Here is a 17,871-nt window from a genome sequence, read left to right on the forward strand (position 1 = left end):
GCAAGAACGTTTTCAGGAAGAGTTAAGAGTAGGTGTGTGCACATACAGTATGTGGGATTTATATGTGGGAATACAGGGGAATGGAGATAGATAGAGAGATGAAAAGATGTAAAATATGGCAGATGAAGGTTGCATGTGTGTGTGTAACAATCTATAGTCTAGAGTGGGAGAATGGGACATGAGGGAGGGGTTTGTAGAGTGCACATTTCCTGTACATAGCTCTAGCAGATGGCTCTCACGGGTCTGATATGTACAATGACAGCTAATAACCCGTGATATAGAGCCTCATTCCAGCCTAGCAGGTCAGCTTTAGCATTCAGCTGGAGCTGGTGGCTCACTTACCCGATAAACACTGTGGAAGGCTCCCTTACCTTCAGTTTCCAGTCTGATGTGTAAATCGAAACCCTCACTCGACATCAAAGTGACAAAAGAGCCACAATTGTCCATTTCCAGCACTAAACAGCGTACACACACTCACACACCCCACTAAATCCCAATAGATCACCCTCAACTGCAAAAGCATCCATCATTTGTGCAGCATAAGAAAAACTGAACCAAAACACAGTGAAGTGCAAGACATAACAGTTGGCGGTTCGGTGAAATGATTCAAGATCTGTGGTGGCAACTGAAGGTTGTCAGATTGACAGGGGTGCTATTAGCATTGGGATCTTGAGTAAGACACTTAGGCCGTGTTCACCAAAGCATTTTTAGCCAGGCGCTCTGCTGAAAATGCCTAGCTGTGAGTGCTTGAGCGCGCTTCGGCAGCGCAGCGTTTTTTTTTTTAAGTTGAGACACTTTGCTTGCTATGATACGGAATATCCGCAGAAGTGTTACTAGTATTTCATTTCACAGATAGTTTGTTTCTGTAATTGTTTCTATATAAAATGTCGATACCATGTAAAGTATTTGCTCTGGCTCTTGTTTTAAATTATTTTGTTCCATTTTTATGCTTGTTGTTGTTATCTGTTGACATTGTACAAGCAGAATGTGGCAGTTGGTCGGTGTTGTATTTGCCCCGCTCCTCCTCCACTGTGATTGGACGGCTGGGTACAAAGTGACGGTGATGAGCGCTGCGTTTTACCCAAAGATGAACATTCTTCCACTCTCGGCAACCGGTAAAAAAGCTGAGCGCTCAGCGCTTTAGCGTGAAGTAGACACTCAGCACCTGGTTACGCTTCTGCCGTTTTAAAAATGCAGCGCTCCCATTGAAAACAAATGGAAAAATATGCTAGTCTCGGAAAAAACGCTTTGGTGCAGCCTTAAAATCACCATGAAATCAAAACGAACAATTCTTGTTTTTTAATGGAATATTGCCATATTTATTGTAAATGATTTTTTTTTTTTAATTCATGTGCCCTCATAATCTTTAATCAAAAGAACTTCCCTTATAACGACATCTCTTCACATCTCTGATGACGTGTTTACTGGTGTGAGGGCGGGGTAAGTTGTCACTCACATTAGATCACGATCCAATGATCCAATCAATTTCCAATGGACAAAATCAAATCAAGCCCTACATTTTTTCTTGTTTGAGAAGCTGTTTCACTCGGATATACTTCACAATAGGGAAGAAAAGACTATTGCAACTTCCGTTTCATGTTGACCTCACGTTGCTCCAGTCTGCATGAAATCAACACTGATCCTATTTATTTTGTTAGAGCACATTACTAGTCATGAATTATCTTAAAAGTGCAAGTTAATCCACATAAAAATTTATCTTCATAAACTTTGGTCAAAATTAGGAAATTTGCTTCCCCTCTGAAATGGCATTTTCTTGATGACATCAGTTTGACGGCTTGGGTAGAACATCCTTAACCACTCCCCTCCAACCATAAGTCTGCATGCAAGCTAGAGACGGTGCGGAGGTATGGTAAAATTCAGTTCAATATTTTGTGTCGCTCAGAAATACGTCACAATACTGAAGTAAAGTCAGTCACTTTTGAAGGGTTTTAGGATGCTGACTTAGAAAGCATCTGTCTATGTAGAGACTAGGCAGTGAGTCATCTCACTACGTTTTGGAACAGAGCTGAATACTTTCTAAGAGCAAAAAAAAAAACTATGTATGAAAAACATGGTCCTCCACTTACCAGAGAGAGGTGGTGGAGATGTAGTGCACCATCTGAATGAAGGGGAGAGGATCCGAAGTAGCTCCACAATTATTGCAAACACACTGGAAGAGACAAGAAACACATAAATAGAACAAATGTTAGGAACCACATAAAACGTAAAATAAAGAAACAGATAATTTCCCTCGCCAACCTGTTCGAAAAGTGTCATGGCAAACTTCTGATGTGGGATGCAGTGCTTGGCCGTGCAGATGTCCTCCTTGGTCTCATCCGAGATGTGGAAGTGGATCCGCATCAGGAGATTCTCCTAGAGCAAACAAACACTGAGCATTTGGATCATTTCTAGTAACTGCGAGTCTGTGTGTGCTCACATTGGCTTTCTTGTTTATTTGATCCTGCTTTGATAAACAATTCTGGAACAAGATGTTTAGTGCCGGTGCAATATAGCATGTTGGCTATTCCTACAGCATTTAAACAGTGAGGCATTTTTGAACGGGTGTTTGTGTATGTGTATCAGAGACAGTGAGTTGTGTGGTCCGGCTCTTATATTCATTTTTCTCTGTCAGCACTCACTTCACGTTAATCTGATCAAGTGAGAACAACACATCTATTTTTCATAAGAGTCCTTTTTATTCCCTGGCTGAACAAATTTAAAATCAATCGATCACACTGCAAGTTCCTGACAAAGGAATACAGGGTGAACGAGGGAGTGGGAGAGAAAGTGAAAGAGGTGAATAAGGCCATACATCAAATCTCTCGTTCCCTTCCTTTCATCTCACTAACAGCACGGACCACGCCTGCAACACCCGTATAACTACCAGTGCTGGAGAAGCTACATGTTACTCCATTTTCCTCAAAACAATTAACCTATACTCAAGCTGCCAATCTGAAAAAGTAGTTAATTACAGTTACTAAGGAAACAAAGAAACACTGAATCTATTTAAGGCAAAAAAAATGTTTATACATAACTATTAAAAAACAACATGCATTTTTTTTTTTGCAATCAGATCTGAGAGAAATAAAGGTGACAAAATGAAATGTACAAAAATATGACCACTAAATATAACTATGACTTGAAAACTCCCTAGTTTATATCAACAAAACATTCTAATAGCAGTGTTCAAAAAAATATTTTGAGTGCTAGCTTGTGGTTTTGAGAACTTTATTCTCAAAAACACACAAAATATACACATATATTGCATTAAGTCATTTTTAATATAACTATTTTAAAACTTATTTTTGTGTTATTTGTTTACTATTATAGGATTTTATTAATATTTAGAATCAGCTTTTATTTTTATATTTTCATTGTTCATTTTTATTTTAGTATAGGTTTTAGTAATTTTATTATTATGTGCTTTTGTTTTGTTATTTTTATTCGTTTTTTTTTATATTACTATTTAGCTTTATTTTTATTTCAGTTAGTTTTAGTCATTTCAGTACTTTAACGTAAAATTATATTATTTCAATTAGTTGACAGTGTAATTATTATTTATTTATGTTTTATTTTATTTCAATTTTTAATAGTTTAGATTTAGATAACAATATAACAACACTGCCATTGAATAAAATGTATTAATCTCACATCGTCATCTTGGATGGGAATTTTCACTGAGCTTTTTGCAATGAATTCTGGTATTATCTCAAAGGATACAGTGAGAAAAGGTTTTTAGACACTGCAGTCACTCTTAAGAATATTAATTTTTTGTATTACATAGAAAAATACCAAAACAAGTGGAATTTATTGTAAAAAAAAAAAAAAAAAAAAAGAAAGAAAGAAAAAGAAAGAAAAAAGCACAAGCTGGTAAAACATTGCATGAAAAAAAAACTTGTTAGGTTTGAAACATATATTGTTCATTAAGACAAAAGTAATTTGGATACCTCAATTTCACTCAGCTAGAAAGCTTTGTGCACTATATAATATTAAAATCAGCAAAGTAGCATTATGTCATACTACTCTTCACAAAAAGTAGCTTTTTTTTTTAGAGTAGTACTGTTGCTACTAGTTACAGTAGCTACATCCCAACACTAATAACTCTGAGTTCACTGAGCTCGGAAATAAAGACTCTTCACATATTGAATTCAAACTAATTTTTCACACTGAAAAATATCACATCTCATGCCTGCCGCTAGACACTTCTTATTGAGTATCACACAACAAATCATTAGTGTATGGAGCATTTCATTTCCGGCTCAGATAATAACGCAGCTATTTATGCAGGGGTGCAGATGTGTAGAGGAGCGAGGCAGAAATGAAGAGTTGGCATTTCGCTAATGTACTGCCTGTCGTCTGGTGCACGTGAGGAGAGGGGTCGGCATCTAAAAGTGGAGACGGATGGCACAACGAGCGCTTTGGCCCCGTGCCTGCATCTGCCTCGCAAATGCGGCAGTCAAACAAATGGGAGAAATCATGGCAGTTCCATTCAACAGATCCTCGGCTAAAAATAATGAGCCCGCGACAGAAACAGACCTTTGTTACCGAACTGCAGACGAGGTGCTAATTGAGCTAAATAACACTTTGATGATGCTGTCTTTTGTGACCTTATGAGTAAGCACAGCTGCATTCACATATCTATAGAGGAAAAGCCCTGACATAGACAGTACAGGCTGCATATAAATGGGTATTTAAGATGGAGCCAATCACTGGGTCTCTCTGCGAACTATCTTGATTGGACAGCTCAGCCGCTTGCCCGTGAATGATCGTTCAATTGCTTATTTGCTTAAAAGCAATTATCTGTATTGATGCTCATGCGGTGTGTCCTTTAAGGACATAAATGTGAGATAAACACAATCTATGGTCCTTAATCAGGTGCGGCCGAATAATCAGGTCTGGGGATTAGAGGAGTGGGTTGGGGAGTACAAGAAGACCTTACAGAAAGCTTCCACATCCTTAATGATCACATCCAATCTCATCTAAAGCAACAGCAGGGCCTGTTCATATGCTGCCAACTCCTGCTGTCATATGCCTGTAAAACCCACAACGTTCACAGCCATAAATCTAAATATCCACTTTAAAAACAGCTCTGTTGCAAAATCCAATGAATGTGTGAGCAGCCTACCAGTCTACATAGGCAACTACCTTAAGCCCGGAACACACGCCGATGCCGACGAACTAGTGGCGACAAAAGCAGACTGCGGGGTTGGCTCACGTTGGCAGCGTCTGGGTCTAAAGTTGCCCTGACACACCAAACCGACGTTCGACACCCAACGGCCAGGTAGCACGTCCGTTCTGCGCTTGAGTAAGAAGAAATGCCTTTCCGTACCAGCAGGTGGCAGTAGCTGAACAGCCAATCAGAATGATCAGATGGCCCGACTGACCGACGAGCTCCGACGCCGATTCAACATGTCGAATCGGTCGAAAAAAAGCAGACGAGGACCAACCTCAGCCGACGGTGCGGAGCACACTGAGAAAACTGCCCGACGGCCGACCGTCAGCTTGGTGTGTTCCGGGCTGTACATACAATGTGTTCTTAGGTTCCATATGAACCTTAATTGTATTATGGTATTTTGATCCATCTAGCAGTTTTTGAACACAAGAAAACATCTTGTTTGAAACAGTGTTATTATAGCTAAAATTAATAAATAAAAACTAAATGAAAACATTTTTGCCAACTGAAATAAAAATAGTAACTAACATAACTGGGGAAAACTAAAACTGCAAAATATATATATATATATATATATATATATATATATTATATTATATCAAAACCAAGGAAGCTGGAATACTGAAGTGAATCTCTTAAAAATAATGACTTAAAACTGCTTCATTTTTAGCGACTATTAATGTTTGTCAAATGAAACGCAAGTGAGTCTCTTACATTACCACTCACAGGTGATTCCAGCTTAGTCTGGGGCTAGCATGTGGCTATGCTAACATCTTCATGCTCAAAAAGCAAATAAAATACATAGAACACACATATTGCATGAAATAGTCCATTTTAATTACACCAACTTACTCTGAAGTGCTGAATAAAATATGTTAATTGGACCATTTTTACTGAGCTTGTCACAACGCATTCTAGGATTGCCTCATCCAAGAAGGACACAGTGGCCCCAAAAAATATTTTTACAATTAAAAATGTATGAATTTTTGGTGCATTGTAAGTGGTATTTATTTTAAAGAAATAAAACACAAACATTCTTTTTAAGCATTTCACATTTTAAAACAGGTATAATGTTCCAAATGATTACAAAAGAATTCTGTTCTCAAATAATACTGGAACAATATCATAGTTCATGTGATGAACTAAAACTTTGGCTACTTGGGGAAATTGGCTTTACACCACACATCCATTAAAATCTCCTGGTGGTTCAAAGTCATTGCAAAATGTCTCAGAATTGAGAGGTTAGTTCTAAAAAAAAAAAGGTCTATTGTCATTTGTTTTTGATATTTTTATCTAGTGCGGTGTCTTTAAATAATTTTAAGTGCGGATTAAGTTTTCAAATACTTTTTGTTGCCACTGTACATACATGCTGACAAAACATCCTTCATGTCTAAAAACTAGGTTCAGGTCTTGAAACACAGCTAACAATAGTTCACAGGAAGAATTAACATAAGATTAAGTCACAAAATCATATTAGATAAAAGCTATCTCCCAACAACGGAAAGAAATAAAACCATCCATTATTTCACAGTTAAATATAGATCAACCTCAGATGGTTTTATTTAAAATCTCATTGCATTTTAAAAGAATCCTATCAGCCAGACATTTTGAATCAAATATACTTATCAAAAATACGGCAACATGCCTGCAAGAGACGTCACCAAAGCACATCTGTTTCAGTATATGAATATTACAAAAAGTTGTCAAACTTCAGCTGTCTGCCTTTCTCCGGAGTTATTTTCCCGACGCTGCTCAGACTTCATGTTTCCATTTCTAACACTCTTCAAACCACACAAGGATGTGCACAAGCAGCAGTGCCTGAAATTCAACACCTAACATCTCTGGAATCTAAGATCAAGGTTGACAAAATCCAAGAGAGGAACAGAAAAAGACAGAACTGGAAGAGGTGATGTGAGGAGTGAAGAAAGTAGGGTTGAGGAGAGGTGAGAGGAGGAAATGCTTGAGAGAGAGACAGAGGGATGAGACGGGTATAGCTGATCACTGTGTCAGCAAAAAGAGAAAAGTAACTTATTAGGAGAAAGCATGAAAAAAGAGGTGAGATAGGGATAAAACAAAAGTCTTACGAAACACTCAGCCGCGTCGTCCATGATGCCCAGCTGGAAGCGCTGCTCGTCTTGGAAGGTTTTGGCCAGAGCGCTGCGCAGAGCGTCCGATGGGAGCACCTTCTCACTGCTGAACTGGAACTGGGCGAAGATGCTCTGAAACCACAAAGGGAAACAGCACCTCAAAGTAAGAAAGAGAAACTGATGCAACTAAGAAACGCCACAGTACACAGCAGCTTTCGGCAGCCTGCCCGCTTACTGTGGAGAGAATATACACATCAAGAGAGGAGGGCTGACATACTGTACTGTAAAAACATTACACTGCAATACAACCAATCACAGACTCTGTTAGGACAAATCAATAAACAAGAGGCTGTTTCAAAACGTAGTGACTTGCCTACTTAGTCCTTAGAAAGCATTTTTGTATATGATGGCCAACAATGCAGTCTAGCTACACAGATCAGCTGGTTTTGAAGGACAGCAAACATGCCAGCATGCCTCTGATAACATCACCAATGTTCTAAAGCACAACAAATGCCTAAACACACCTAAAAATGTAATTTAAGCAAGTTAAGGCAATACTAGTTTATTTATTTAGCAACTTTTAAACAAAATAGTAATTCAAAGTGCCTTACGTTAGCAGAAGAAAGAGGAAAAATACAAACATGTTAAGTGAGGGTAAACATAAAATTTAATGTTTAAGCAGCCATAAACTAGTATGTCAAAATGTGTGTATGACGCCCAAAAATATTAAGTAGGAAGCTCTTTTTTAACAGCTAATGTTTAAACATTTGAATGTCCGATAAAGTCAAGAAAATGTTCAAGTGTGCTCACCAATTCTGTCTAAATGGGCAGCTCAGTATGTTTTGAAACACAGTAAATGTTCAAACGTGTCTAAGTAGGCAGGTCACTAATCTTAAGCAGCTAATATTGGATTTCTTATCATTTCCAATAATGCCCAAAGATGTTGTCTAGGTAGGCTGCTCATTACACTTTAAAACAGCTTTAATGTATGAAATATCCAATAACGTCCAAAAATACAACACTACCATTTAAGTTTAGTAAGATTTTAATGTTTTAGTAAGATTTTTTTTTTTACAGTTTTGAAAGAAGTCTCTTAAAGGATCAGTTAACTTTGAAATGAAAATTAGCCCAAGCTTTCCTCACCCTCAAGCCATCCTAGGTGTATATGACTTTCTTCTTTTTGATGAACATAATCACAGAAATATTAATAAATATCCTGACGCATCCGAGCTTTATAATGGCAGTGATAGGGATCAATGAGTATGAGCTGAAGAAAGTGTATCCATCCACATCCATCCATCATAAATATGTGCTCCACACGGCTCTGGGGGGTTAATAAAGGCATTCTGAATCAAAGTAATGCATTTGTGTAAAAAAAATATCCATATTTAACAAGTTATGAAGTAAAATATCTAGCTTCCACACGAGCCGCTTTCCGTATTCAACGTATGCAGAAAGTGTAAAACTCTTGCAGTTCTCAAAGCTTACGTTACGTCTTACACTTTTTCCGTAAGTTGAATAGAGAAGGCGTAACTGGCGTGACGCCAGTTTACACTTTCTTCGTAACTTCAATACGTAAGGCGGTCTGGCGGAAGCTACATATTTAACTTCATAACTTGTTTAAATATTTTAATTTTTTTACACAAACGCATCGCTTCGCTTCAGAAGGCCTTTATTAACCCCCCGGAGCCGTGTGGAGCACATATTTATGATGGATGGATGTGGATGGATGCACTTTCTTCCCTATCACTGCCATTATAAAGCTCGGATGCGTCAGGATATTTATTAATATTTCTGCGATTATGTTCATCAGAAAGAAGAAAGTCATATACACCTCGGATGGCTTGAGTGTGAGTAAAGCTTGGGCTAATTTTAATTTCAAAGTGAACTAATCCTTTAAGTTTACTAAGGCTGCATTAAAAATACAGTAAAAATACTAATAATACTGTAATACTGTAAAGTATTGTTACAATTTAAAATAGCTGTTTTCTATTTGAATATATTCTAAAATGTAATTTATTCCTGTGATGGCAAAGCTGAATTTTCAGCATCATTACTCCAGTCTTCAGTGTCACATGATTCTGCAGCAGTCATTCTAACATGGTGCTCAAGACACATTTCTTATTATTATCAATGATAAAAACAGTTGTGCTGCGTAATACTTCTGTGGAAACCATGATACTTTTTTAGTATTCTTTTATGAATAGAAAATTCAAGAGCATGTATTTGAAATACATTTTTTTAAAACATCTTTTCATTTTTGTTCAGTTTAATGCATCCTTGCTGAACAAAAGTACTAACTTCTTAAAAAAAAAAAAAAAAAAAAAAATCAGATCCCAAACATTTAGATGGTATAGGGTAAGTAGACAGTCATTAGTTTTGAAATGGAGTGAAAATGGAGTGAGTTTATAAATGGGCCCAAAAGGTAGATACATTCAAACAAATTTATGCCAACTTCTTCACAACATAAAATTTTGTGGAGTCTCACACCCCTCATTCGATTGGACAAGCTCGTCCCTGTAGCACCGGTTGGGAAACATCTAACTAAGATACTGAGCTCATTAACAGTGAACGGTCAAACAAATGCAGAGTCCTAAATGCCTGCGGTGGAATCTATTCTCCTGTCCATCAGCATTGGCACTGTTATTGAACTCAATGAACAATGACTGCAACACAATGCTCTCTCACCAGAGGACATCCTGATAAGCTGAACAAATGGACTCGGGCAAAACTCACAGTGCAAAGGCAAATATTCACTGCGGCTGCAAACACACACACACATACTGCAGTTTTAAAACCCTCATATATGCAGTGGGCACAGTGCCCAAGGCAGTCCCCCTATATGAAGGTGGGATGGGGGGTTTACCCCTGAGTGGGACGGGCCAGTGGCTCTGGAACAGGTAATGCAGTGTGATGACTGCACTGCGCCAAGGAGAGAAAGAAAGAGAATGGAGGGAGGGTGGAAGAAAATGAGAGAAAGAGTGGGAGGGACAGACGTAGAGGGTTATGTACCCCACTGAGGAAACTCGATGAGAGGAAAATTCAGCCACTGCATCATTTCCCCATGCAGCTCTAATCACACACTGCTCAGCCCAGCTAAGAGCCTGGAGTGGTTTTCGCCTATGGACATATTTTAATGTCCTCTTCCTTCCCCATCTCTCTCTCTCTCGGAGCTGATGAAACACTCAGGACAGATAAGGGCCAAATGGAAGTCTGGTGTGTGTACGCAGCAAATATATCACTCGGGCAATCAGTGCCCAACCAAACTGCAGCTCTGTTCCGCTCTCCTCAGTGAGAGTGGGACGGCACCACACGCCCTCACACGCTTGCGACAAACTCTGAGCTCAGATCTGATGTAGAAGAATGTCTAAATAAAGAAATCCATTCTCAAAATGTAAAAAAACAACAACTGTTGAATAGCATATAGTGTGTTTTATACGCTTGTTTCCATGTAGTTTTTGTGTGTAGTTTTCTTATGTGGCAGTGGAACGATTTGGCACGGCACGGCTTGGCTCGCTTTACTTTCGGTTTGCTTTTCCACTGCAGTTTAGTACTGCTTCAAAAGGGGTGGGATTATAGACTGATCATTATATTTGCGCCGCCTCTACTGCCGTGGATCCGCTCCTCGGCTACCAAAAAGAGGAACGTCTGCACGTCATTTACTTACCACGATACAGCCATTTCTTTTTTCAAGCTGCGTGCAACGGTTGTTTAAAGCAAGACGTTTAAAAAAGTTGTGCTGCGGTGGCTGTTACTGACTATTTATATCCAGCGTGTTTGGTGTCTCGTGTTTCAAATCCAATCACGCTGGTAGTGACGAGTCTCTCTGACCAATAAGTGATCTGCAGTGTTTACACGTCACATTTAGTATCGGTATGGCTCGCTTGTGAGGTGGTATTATTTAAGTGAGCCTTACTGTGCCGTACCGAGCCGTACCATGCAGTGGAAAAGCACCAAAAGTGAGCCGTCCCGAGCCGTACTATGCAGTGGAAAAGCGCCATTAGACAAAAATAAAAAATAAAAGGTCAAAAGCATATGATCTGTTTCATATGCTAGTTTCCATGTAGTTTTGTGTGTAGTTTTCTTAGACAGGCAAAGTCTGTCTGTCTGACAGACATGAAAAATCAACCTATCACAATTCGTTATGTTTTATATTAAGTGTCAGTGTTAGTCTGAGATCGGCTTTACAGAAAACATTGAAAAAATTTGTGGAAATGTGTGTAGACTTTGTAATCAGAATTACTGTCCACCCAAAAGTAATATTTCCTCTGAAAAAAGTGCTTAAACCAGCCTAAACTGGTTTGCTGGTCTTAAAGGCTCAGGTATACTTAATTTCTTCACGTTCTCTTCTGTCTGGAGCACAGTTGAGCACACAAGTCCTTCAAAGTATACTCTATTGACGGTGAGCGCGGATGAATGCGCTCTGACCACTACCTAATGGACCTAATTTTCAAGCGCTTGCATGCACGCTGTTGTCCGCGCAGACACAAAGATCGAGCTGCACACAGATAAAATTACATCACGTGGAGTGTCCACAAGCCAGAATGTGACACACCAAGTCGACTGTTGGGCCGCTGTTTAAAGTATTTCAGCCTAGTTGCGGGTGAGTGCTGCACCATTGGCACTATTCGGACCCCCATCTGTGGCTTTTCAGCCAATTGAGCATAAGTGGCAGCAAAAGCCCATCAAGGCAAGAAATCACTCTGATTGGCTGTTCTTAGCAAACCAGTGTACGAGAAGGAAAAACGGAAGTGATAAAATGACAAAATGGTAAGCAAGTGCTGCTTTGTTTACAATTTGTATATCCCGCAGTCTTATTTCTTCAGGTTTTCCTTTTTAAATAACGAATACAGACTACTGCCACTTGCTGACAAGGAGAGTTACTTCCTCTCAAGCAGGCTCAGAACATTTGTGTTAGCTTGCCATTGGCTGTAGTCTTTGCGATGTTCCAGCACAACTTTTTGGCCCAGACATAGGTGATGTGAGGCAACAGTCGGTTTTTGACATCGCTCTGATATCAGTTTGATTTGTCTGGGCCTTAATAGTCCTGGCCAGGCAGGTCTTCAGCTTGTCTAGATGGTATCCCAGTCTGGCCAGCTGAAGAGGGCTAAAAACAGACCAGCCTAACCAGATGTGGAGACAAGTAAATTAGGCAGTTTTCTCAGCAGGCGTATATTGATTATTTTACTGAAATAATTCAAACAATGTGGAATATTGAGTTCTGCCGATAACACCAAATTTAACACACCTGCTCCCCATTCACACCTGAGATCTTGTAACAATAACGAGTCACATGACACCAGGGAGAGAAAATGGCTAATTGGGCCCAATTTGGACATTTTTACTTATGGGTGTACTCACTTTTGTGGCCAGCGGTTTAGACATTAATGGCTGTGTGTTGAGTTATTTTGAGGGGACAACACATTTACACTTTTATACAAGCTGTACACTCACTACTTTACATTGTGGCAAAGTGTCATTTCTTCAGTGTTGTCACATGAAAAGATATAATAAAATATTTACAAAAATGTGAGGGGTGTACTCACTTCTGTGAGATACTGTATCTAGTTAACTTGCTAGTTGCTTCAAACTCTTGAGTATCTTTCAAAGACATGATGCAACTAACCTGAAAAATGTACACAAATCCAGAGACTAGTTAACTCCCAGCTTAACAAGCCAAATTACCCCAGTCAACCAGCTTCACTGGTTCTTATGCTTGTCAAAGAGCCTGCAAACCAACACTGACACATAAACCAGTCTGAACCAGTCCTGACCTTCCCAATAAGGACATTCATCCAAACTTCTCGAGGTTCAGCCAAAAACTGCTTTGAGTCTTTATATTATATAATAAGAGATTGTAGAACTGAGAATCCCATTTGAGGGTTGAGTCGTCCATGTGTGTAATAGCAGGTACTGTAAAGTGTGGCAGTGTGTGTGATGTAAAGTCCTTCTCATCTCAAACAAGGACATGGAATCCAACTGGACAGGCTGTACTCAAACCATGCAAGTCCAGTCATATGCATACATATACATACACAAACAAACCACCAGAGATTGTGGTGTCAGCTGTGAGCCCTCAGGCGTAGCCGGTGAAATGAGACATTAACCTCCACTCAAAGACACTAGACAGAGTCCTCAGCAGTGACACATATCATCTGCACTGCTCAAAACTCACAAAAGGCAATGAGAAAGTACACACATGCACACACACCCTCACAGAGACAGCAATCTTGTGACGCACATAAATATATTAATATTAAACACTCCCTGGGCTCAGTTTTCAAATTGCAGAAGGATTGAATCTCATGCTGATTATGAGTTTGTAATTGGGTTTAACTCAATCGCTGATTCGCACTACATAAAACGGCACAAACATAGAGGTGTCACTGGAACTTCTATTATAGGAAACATCATCGTAATAGAGGTGGCGGCTTGTGTGACTGACTGTGACTTTGCATTTATTTAGTTTGTGTATGTGTGTGTGTTTGCTGCCTCAAGCACTGCAATTCCTCAGCAAGGCCGATGGTCAGTAGAGGTCACCAACCTCAAGGCACTATCACACCTCGTGAAGTGGCAGTTATGTGGGCCCTTGCCACCCAATGTCACAACTCAGCCTCTGTGACATGCAGCCTCTCTGGTGACAAACATTATACATTTAAAAATGCGGTCAGACCGTTCAGGTTTATTTATTTAGCAAAAGAACACTGCATTCAATGACATTTAATACTAATGACATTAATTGGCTGCCTGAAAAAAATCTACTTCGCCATCACAATTGACCGTTTGCAAAGACCCGCCCCCTTTAGTTACTGTTGCTATGTCCGACAAGCCATGCCGCTGTCACGCCACACATCATGTTCATGTACAAATACATTGCAGAGCAAAGAGGACACTGACAACGTGCCGACAGACAAGACAGAGCAGGTTACTTTTGATATGAAGCGTGATGAAAAATGATATGAAGTCTCAAATGTCAAATTTTGTAATTTTTAAATAAATTTAAACAATAAATACTGTTTGTGGCTCTTTAATGTGTCCTGACAGATCGCTGTAGCACCTCAGTTCAAGCGGCTCGTGAACCGATCATCTCTTCCTACTAGTTAATTTATAGCATCAAATAAACATGAATGACCAACAGAAGGAATGTTGTTTCAACCACGGAAAGACGTACATACATACCATTTTTTCAAGTTCAAGTCCACCAACTAACTCCCCTGACTGCTTTGTTGGACAAAATGGTGGATTCGCCATTACGATTGGTTAGATCGCCTGTCAATCAAACTCCCGGTGAAGGATCAATTATCTTCAAATAGAAAAAAAAATCAAATAAATGCAGCTTTGGTGAGAGGCTTCTTTCAGAAACAAATCTTACCAACCCCAAAATTGTGTACATCAAAATATCAACCTCTCATAAAAAGACAAATTACTAGTAACAAATAAACGTAAAGTAGTCTGTAAGTTGAAAATGCAATGAAATCAAAGGAGCCAATCAGTAAATAATATTGGCCAAGTGTTGCATACTTGTGCAAACAATCAATATGATATTTTTCATCTTCATTCCCCTCAGCTCATTTATATCTCAGTAAATGAACATGATATTCCCCACAGTGAGAACGCTTTCAAATAAACACTTTTGTAGAATTCGGTTTGTAGAAAGGAGCGGTGTGGTGAGGGCATATTTCAGCACTCATTAGTAGCGTTAGATCATTAAATTTCAATAACATGGCTGGCAAGCAGGCGGCTGGCGGGTGGCACGCGTGAGGAACTCTCAGAATCAATCGGCCGAAACTAACGTTCCTCCATTAGAAATTAAAGAGGTGACATAATGCATCCCATTCAAGGTTATATGGTAGGGGACAGCCAGAGCCACATGAGATTACATGCCACCAGTCCACAGAGGGTTTGGCAGGAAAGGATCTCAGGGTGAGACCTGAGGGACTGGAATCCGCCTCAGAGTCAGGCATTCAGCTATAGAGCAAACTTTTAGCACGGGGCCTAAACAGAAGCGTGCCGTCGTGTTATTAAGAGGAAAAACCAATGCTGCCTTAACACTGCTGAAAAATTATGCAGTCAACTAGAAGACATCTGTCATTTCAGGTACTGCAAGACAAATTATTTTGAGAAGCAGTCATTCCTTTTCCTTTCAAATCATAATGGATGCTTAAAGCTTGTTTGCTTGGACGTGTTTAAAATTACAAGTCTCTTTCTAAGTCTGCCATTTCTTTCTGAACACAAACACATCACCTGGACGATATCAATTGCTTTTAGTCCCCGAATGGTTTAACAGTGAATAGGAATGGAGCTAAATTTAGCAACAGGTTTAATACGGTGAGAAAACAGGAGCAGGAGAAAAACAGCAAGAGTGTGAGTGACGAAGAAAGAATGGAAGAGCAGGAGAAGGACAAGAAGAACATATCCTGGTAAACAGTCATAAATCCTGGCAAATATGTGAAAGCGTTCTCATGATACGGCTTTGTGTCACCACAGCAGAGTGATTTCTGTTGCCTCAGCACTTCACACACACACTTCATTTAGAGAGAGAGAGAGAGAGAGAGAGAGAGAGAGAGAGCACATTTCAATCACTGTGATGGATTTCACACAGACTCATTTGTGTTTCATATCAACAAAGTAGCCCAGAGAAAACAGCACTATATCTATCTACATGCATGTATGTATGTATGTACAGTATGCATACATATGCATATATTTTTATCCATCCATCCATTGTCTATCTGTCTATCCATCTATCCACTTATGAGTTGTGTATCTGTTCGTCTATTTGTCTATCCATCTATCCATCCATCTATCCATCGAGCCATCTGGAATACTCTTGAATATTGACTACAAAACTGTATCACCAAGTCCAAATCCTACAGTTTTGCGAGTTTTACCACAGACACATAACTAAATCTTCTTGCATAATAATAATTCAACTCAAAAAAATATTTTATGGCCATTTATTATTTTATTTGATCCATCCATCCATTGACCAGAACCAAATACATAAACATTAAAGACTCAGTTCCATAGAGTTTCTCTATCCTCATAGAGGCAGCACTATGAAATAATCTCACTTTGACTTCTACAACACCCTACGGACAATTCCACAGAACCAACAGACCACTTATGCCCAATTTCACAACTAAAGACAATCAACTCCAAGGAAACCAAGACCAAGAGGCACAGACTGTCTATATGACATCATGTGGGCGTGACACTGGGCTATCAGAGAACAGAGTAGCCAAGGTAACAGGTAGCCGTGGAAACAATGGAGCAGGACCCGTGCTTCACCTGCAGAGGAACCAAGTGTTCAGTTCAGAGAGAGCAATACGCCTGGACATGAAATAAAGAGGTAAATCACTCAACACCAGAACAAGATTAGACCAGACACAAAGTAGAGAAAAAAAAGACCTCTCAATCCATCAGGCTATTTGTACTTCTCCCTTTTCTCTCAGGCGTAAACACAGCCAACAAGAAACGTTGGTATTTTTGGAAACAAATGGCCAAGTACAAATCTGACGGCAAAGATTTCTTTTAACACAAATCAAGGAGCCTCTTAAAGAAATATGTCAGTTTTGTGACTTTTTACTGGTATGTGACACCTTTAAATAGCACAGCTACTTTTAGCCTGAGGGCGACTAGAGAACAGGATATTGTTTGAGTGAGAGGCTTTTGCTTGTTATTTAAAAAGAGACCTGAGTTGCTTTTCCTAGCATATATCTCCCTCTCCTCTTCCACCTCCCATCTCTATCAGCCACCAGGCAGGAAATTAAAAAGACTTCCTCGAAAAGAGCGACAATGCTCTTGATGTTGAGAATCTCATTTCCATTCTGTTCCTGTGCTACAGTAAGGTCAGTGAGGAAGTCAATTAGTCCGAGCAGCCTCTACCCTCACCGTGCTGGATCATTAGAAGAGCAGCCTGGGTATTCTAGGAGACTCCTGTAGCCTCAAGCTACTTTTCTGAGAAAGCAATACTAACAGGAAGCACTTCTTGATCTGGTATGCACAACAGGGCCCTTTTTGGGAGGACCTGGTAACACTCACCTTCAGAGCGCAGAAGATGCACGAGTCCTCCATGCACTTGTGGGTGTTCAGTTGACGGAAGCTTCTGCGGAAGATGTCAAGATGCCAAAGGACCTGAGGTCAAAAGAACAGAAGGGTTAAGTCAACTAGTGAAAGTTCATGAAATTCGAACTGCCAAGATGACACAGAAGTGCCCATCAGCAAAAACATCTCATAAACTACTCAAATGTTCAAAAGAAACCATCGCCATTCCAGTTGAAAAGACCAGTATGTTGTGTTTTGGATGATTCTACCCACCGTGGGATACAGGATTTTTAACTAGTTTTACCACCTTAACTATAGTAGTAGTTGGGGCAATTGTGGTCTAATGGTTAGAGAGTCAGACTGGTAACACGAAGGTTGCAGGTTCAATTCTTAATAACAGCAGGAAATGATAGAGGTGCCCTTGAGCAAGGCACCAAACCCCCAGCATGGTCTTTTTGGATAGCCAAGACCATAATCATGCTGTTTACCACCAAAAAATACTGGTCAACCAGCATGGTCTTTTTGGATAGCCAAGGAAGTCTTACTGAAAGTGACATACTCGGC

General features: G+C 39.6%; 1 protein-coding gene across 5 annotated transcripts in view; it reads right to left on the bottom strand.

Moving 5' to 3' along the window:
• The window catches only part of LOC127523941 (inactive ubiquitin carboxyl-terminal hydrolase 54-like), a 36,957-nt gene that overhangs the window by 18,235 nt on the left and 851 nt on the right, over positions 1-17,871 (bottom strand). For all 5 annotated transcript variants that reach the window (XM_051915158.1, XM_051915157.1, XM_051915159.1 and 2 more), the window contains exons 2-5: positions 17,305-17,397; positions 7,258-7,392; positions 2,260-2,373; positions 2,088-2,170 (exon numbers count right to left, since the gene is read on the bottom strand). In XM_051915158.1, coding sequence (XP_051771118.1) covers positions 2,088-2,170; positions 2,260-2,373; positions 7,258-7,392; positions 17,305-17,337 — 365 coding nt within the window. In that variant the 5' untranslated portion in view covers positions 17,338-17,397. The remainder of the gene's footprint in view (positions 1-2,087; positions 2,171-2,259; positions 2,374-7,257; positions 7,393-17,304; positions 17,398-17,871) is intronic.

This window comes from Ctenopharyngodon idella, chromosome 12 (genome assembly GCF_019924925.1).
Source record: "Ctenopharyngodon idella isolate HZGC_01 chromosome 12, HZGC01, whole genome shotgun sequence".
In the NCBI taxonomy this organism is placed as follows: domain Eukaryota; kingdom Metazoa; phylum Chordata; class Actinopteri; order Cypriniformes; family Xenocyprididae; genus Ctenopharyngodon; species Ctenopharyngodon idella.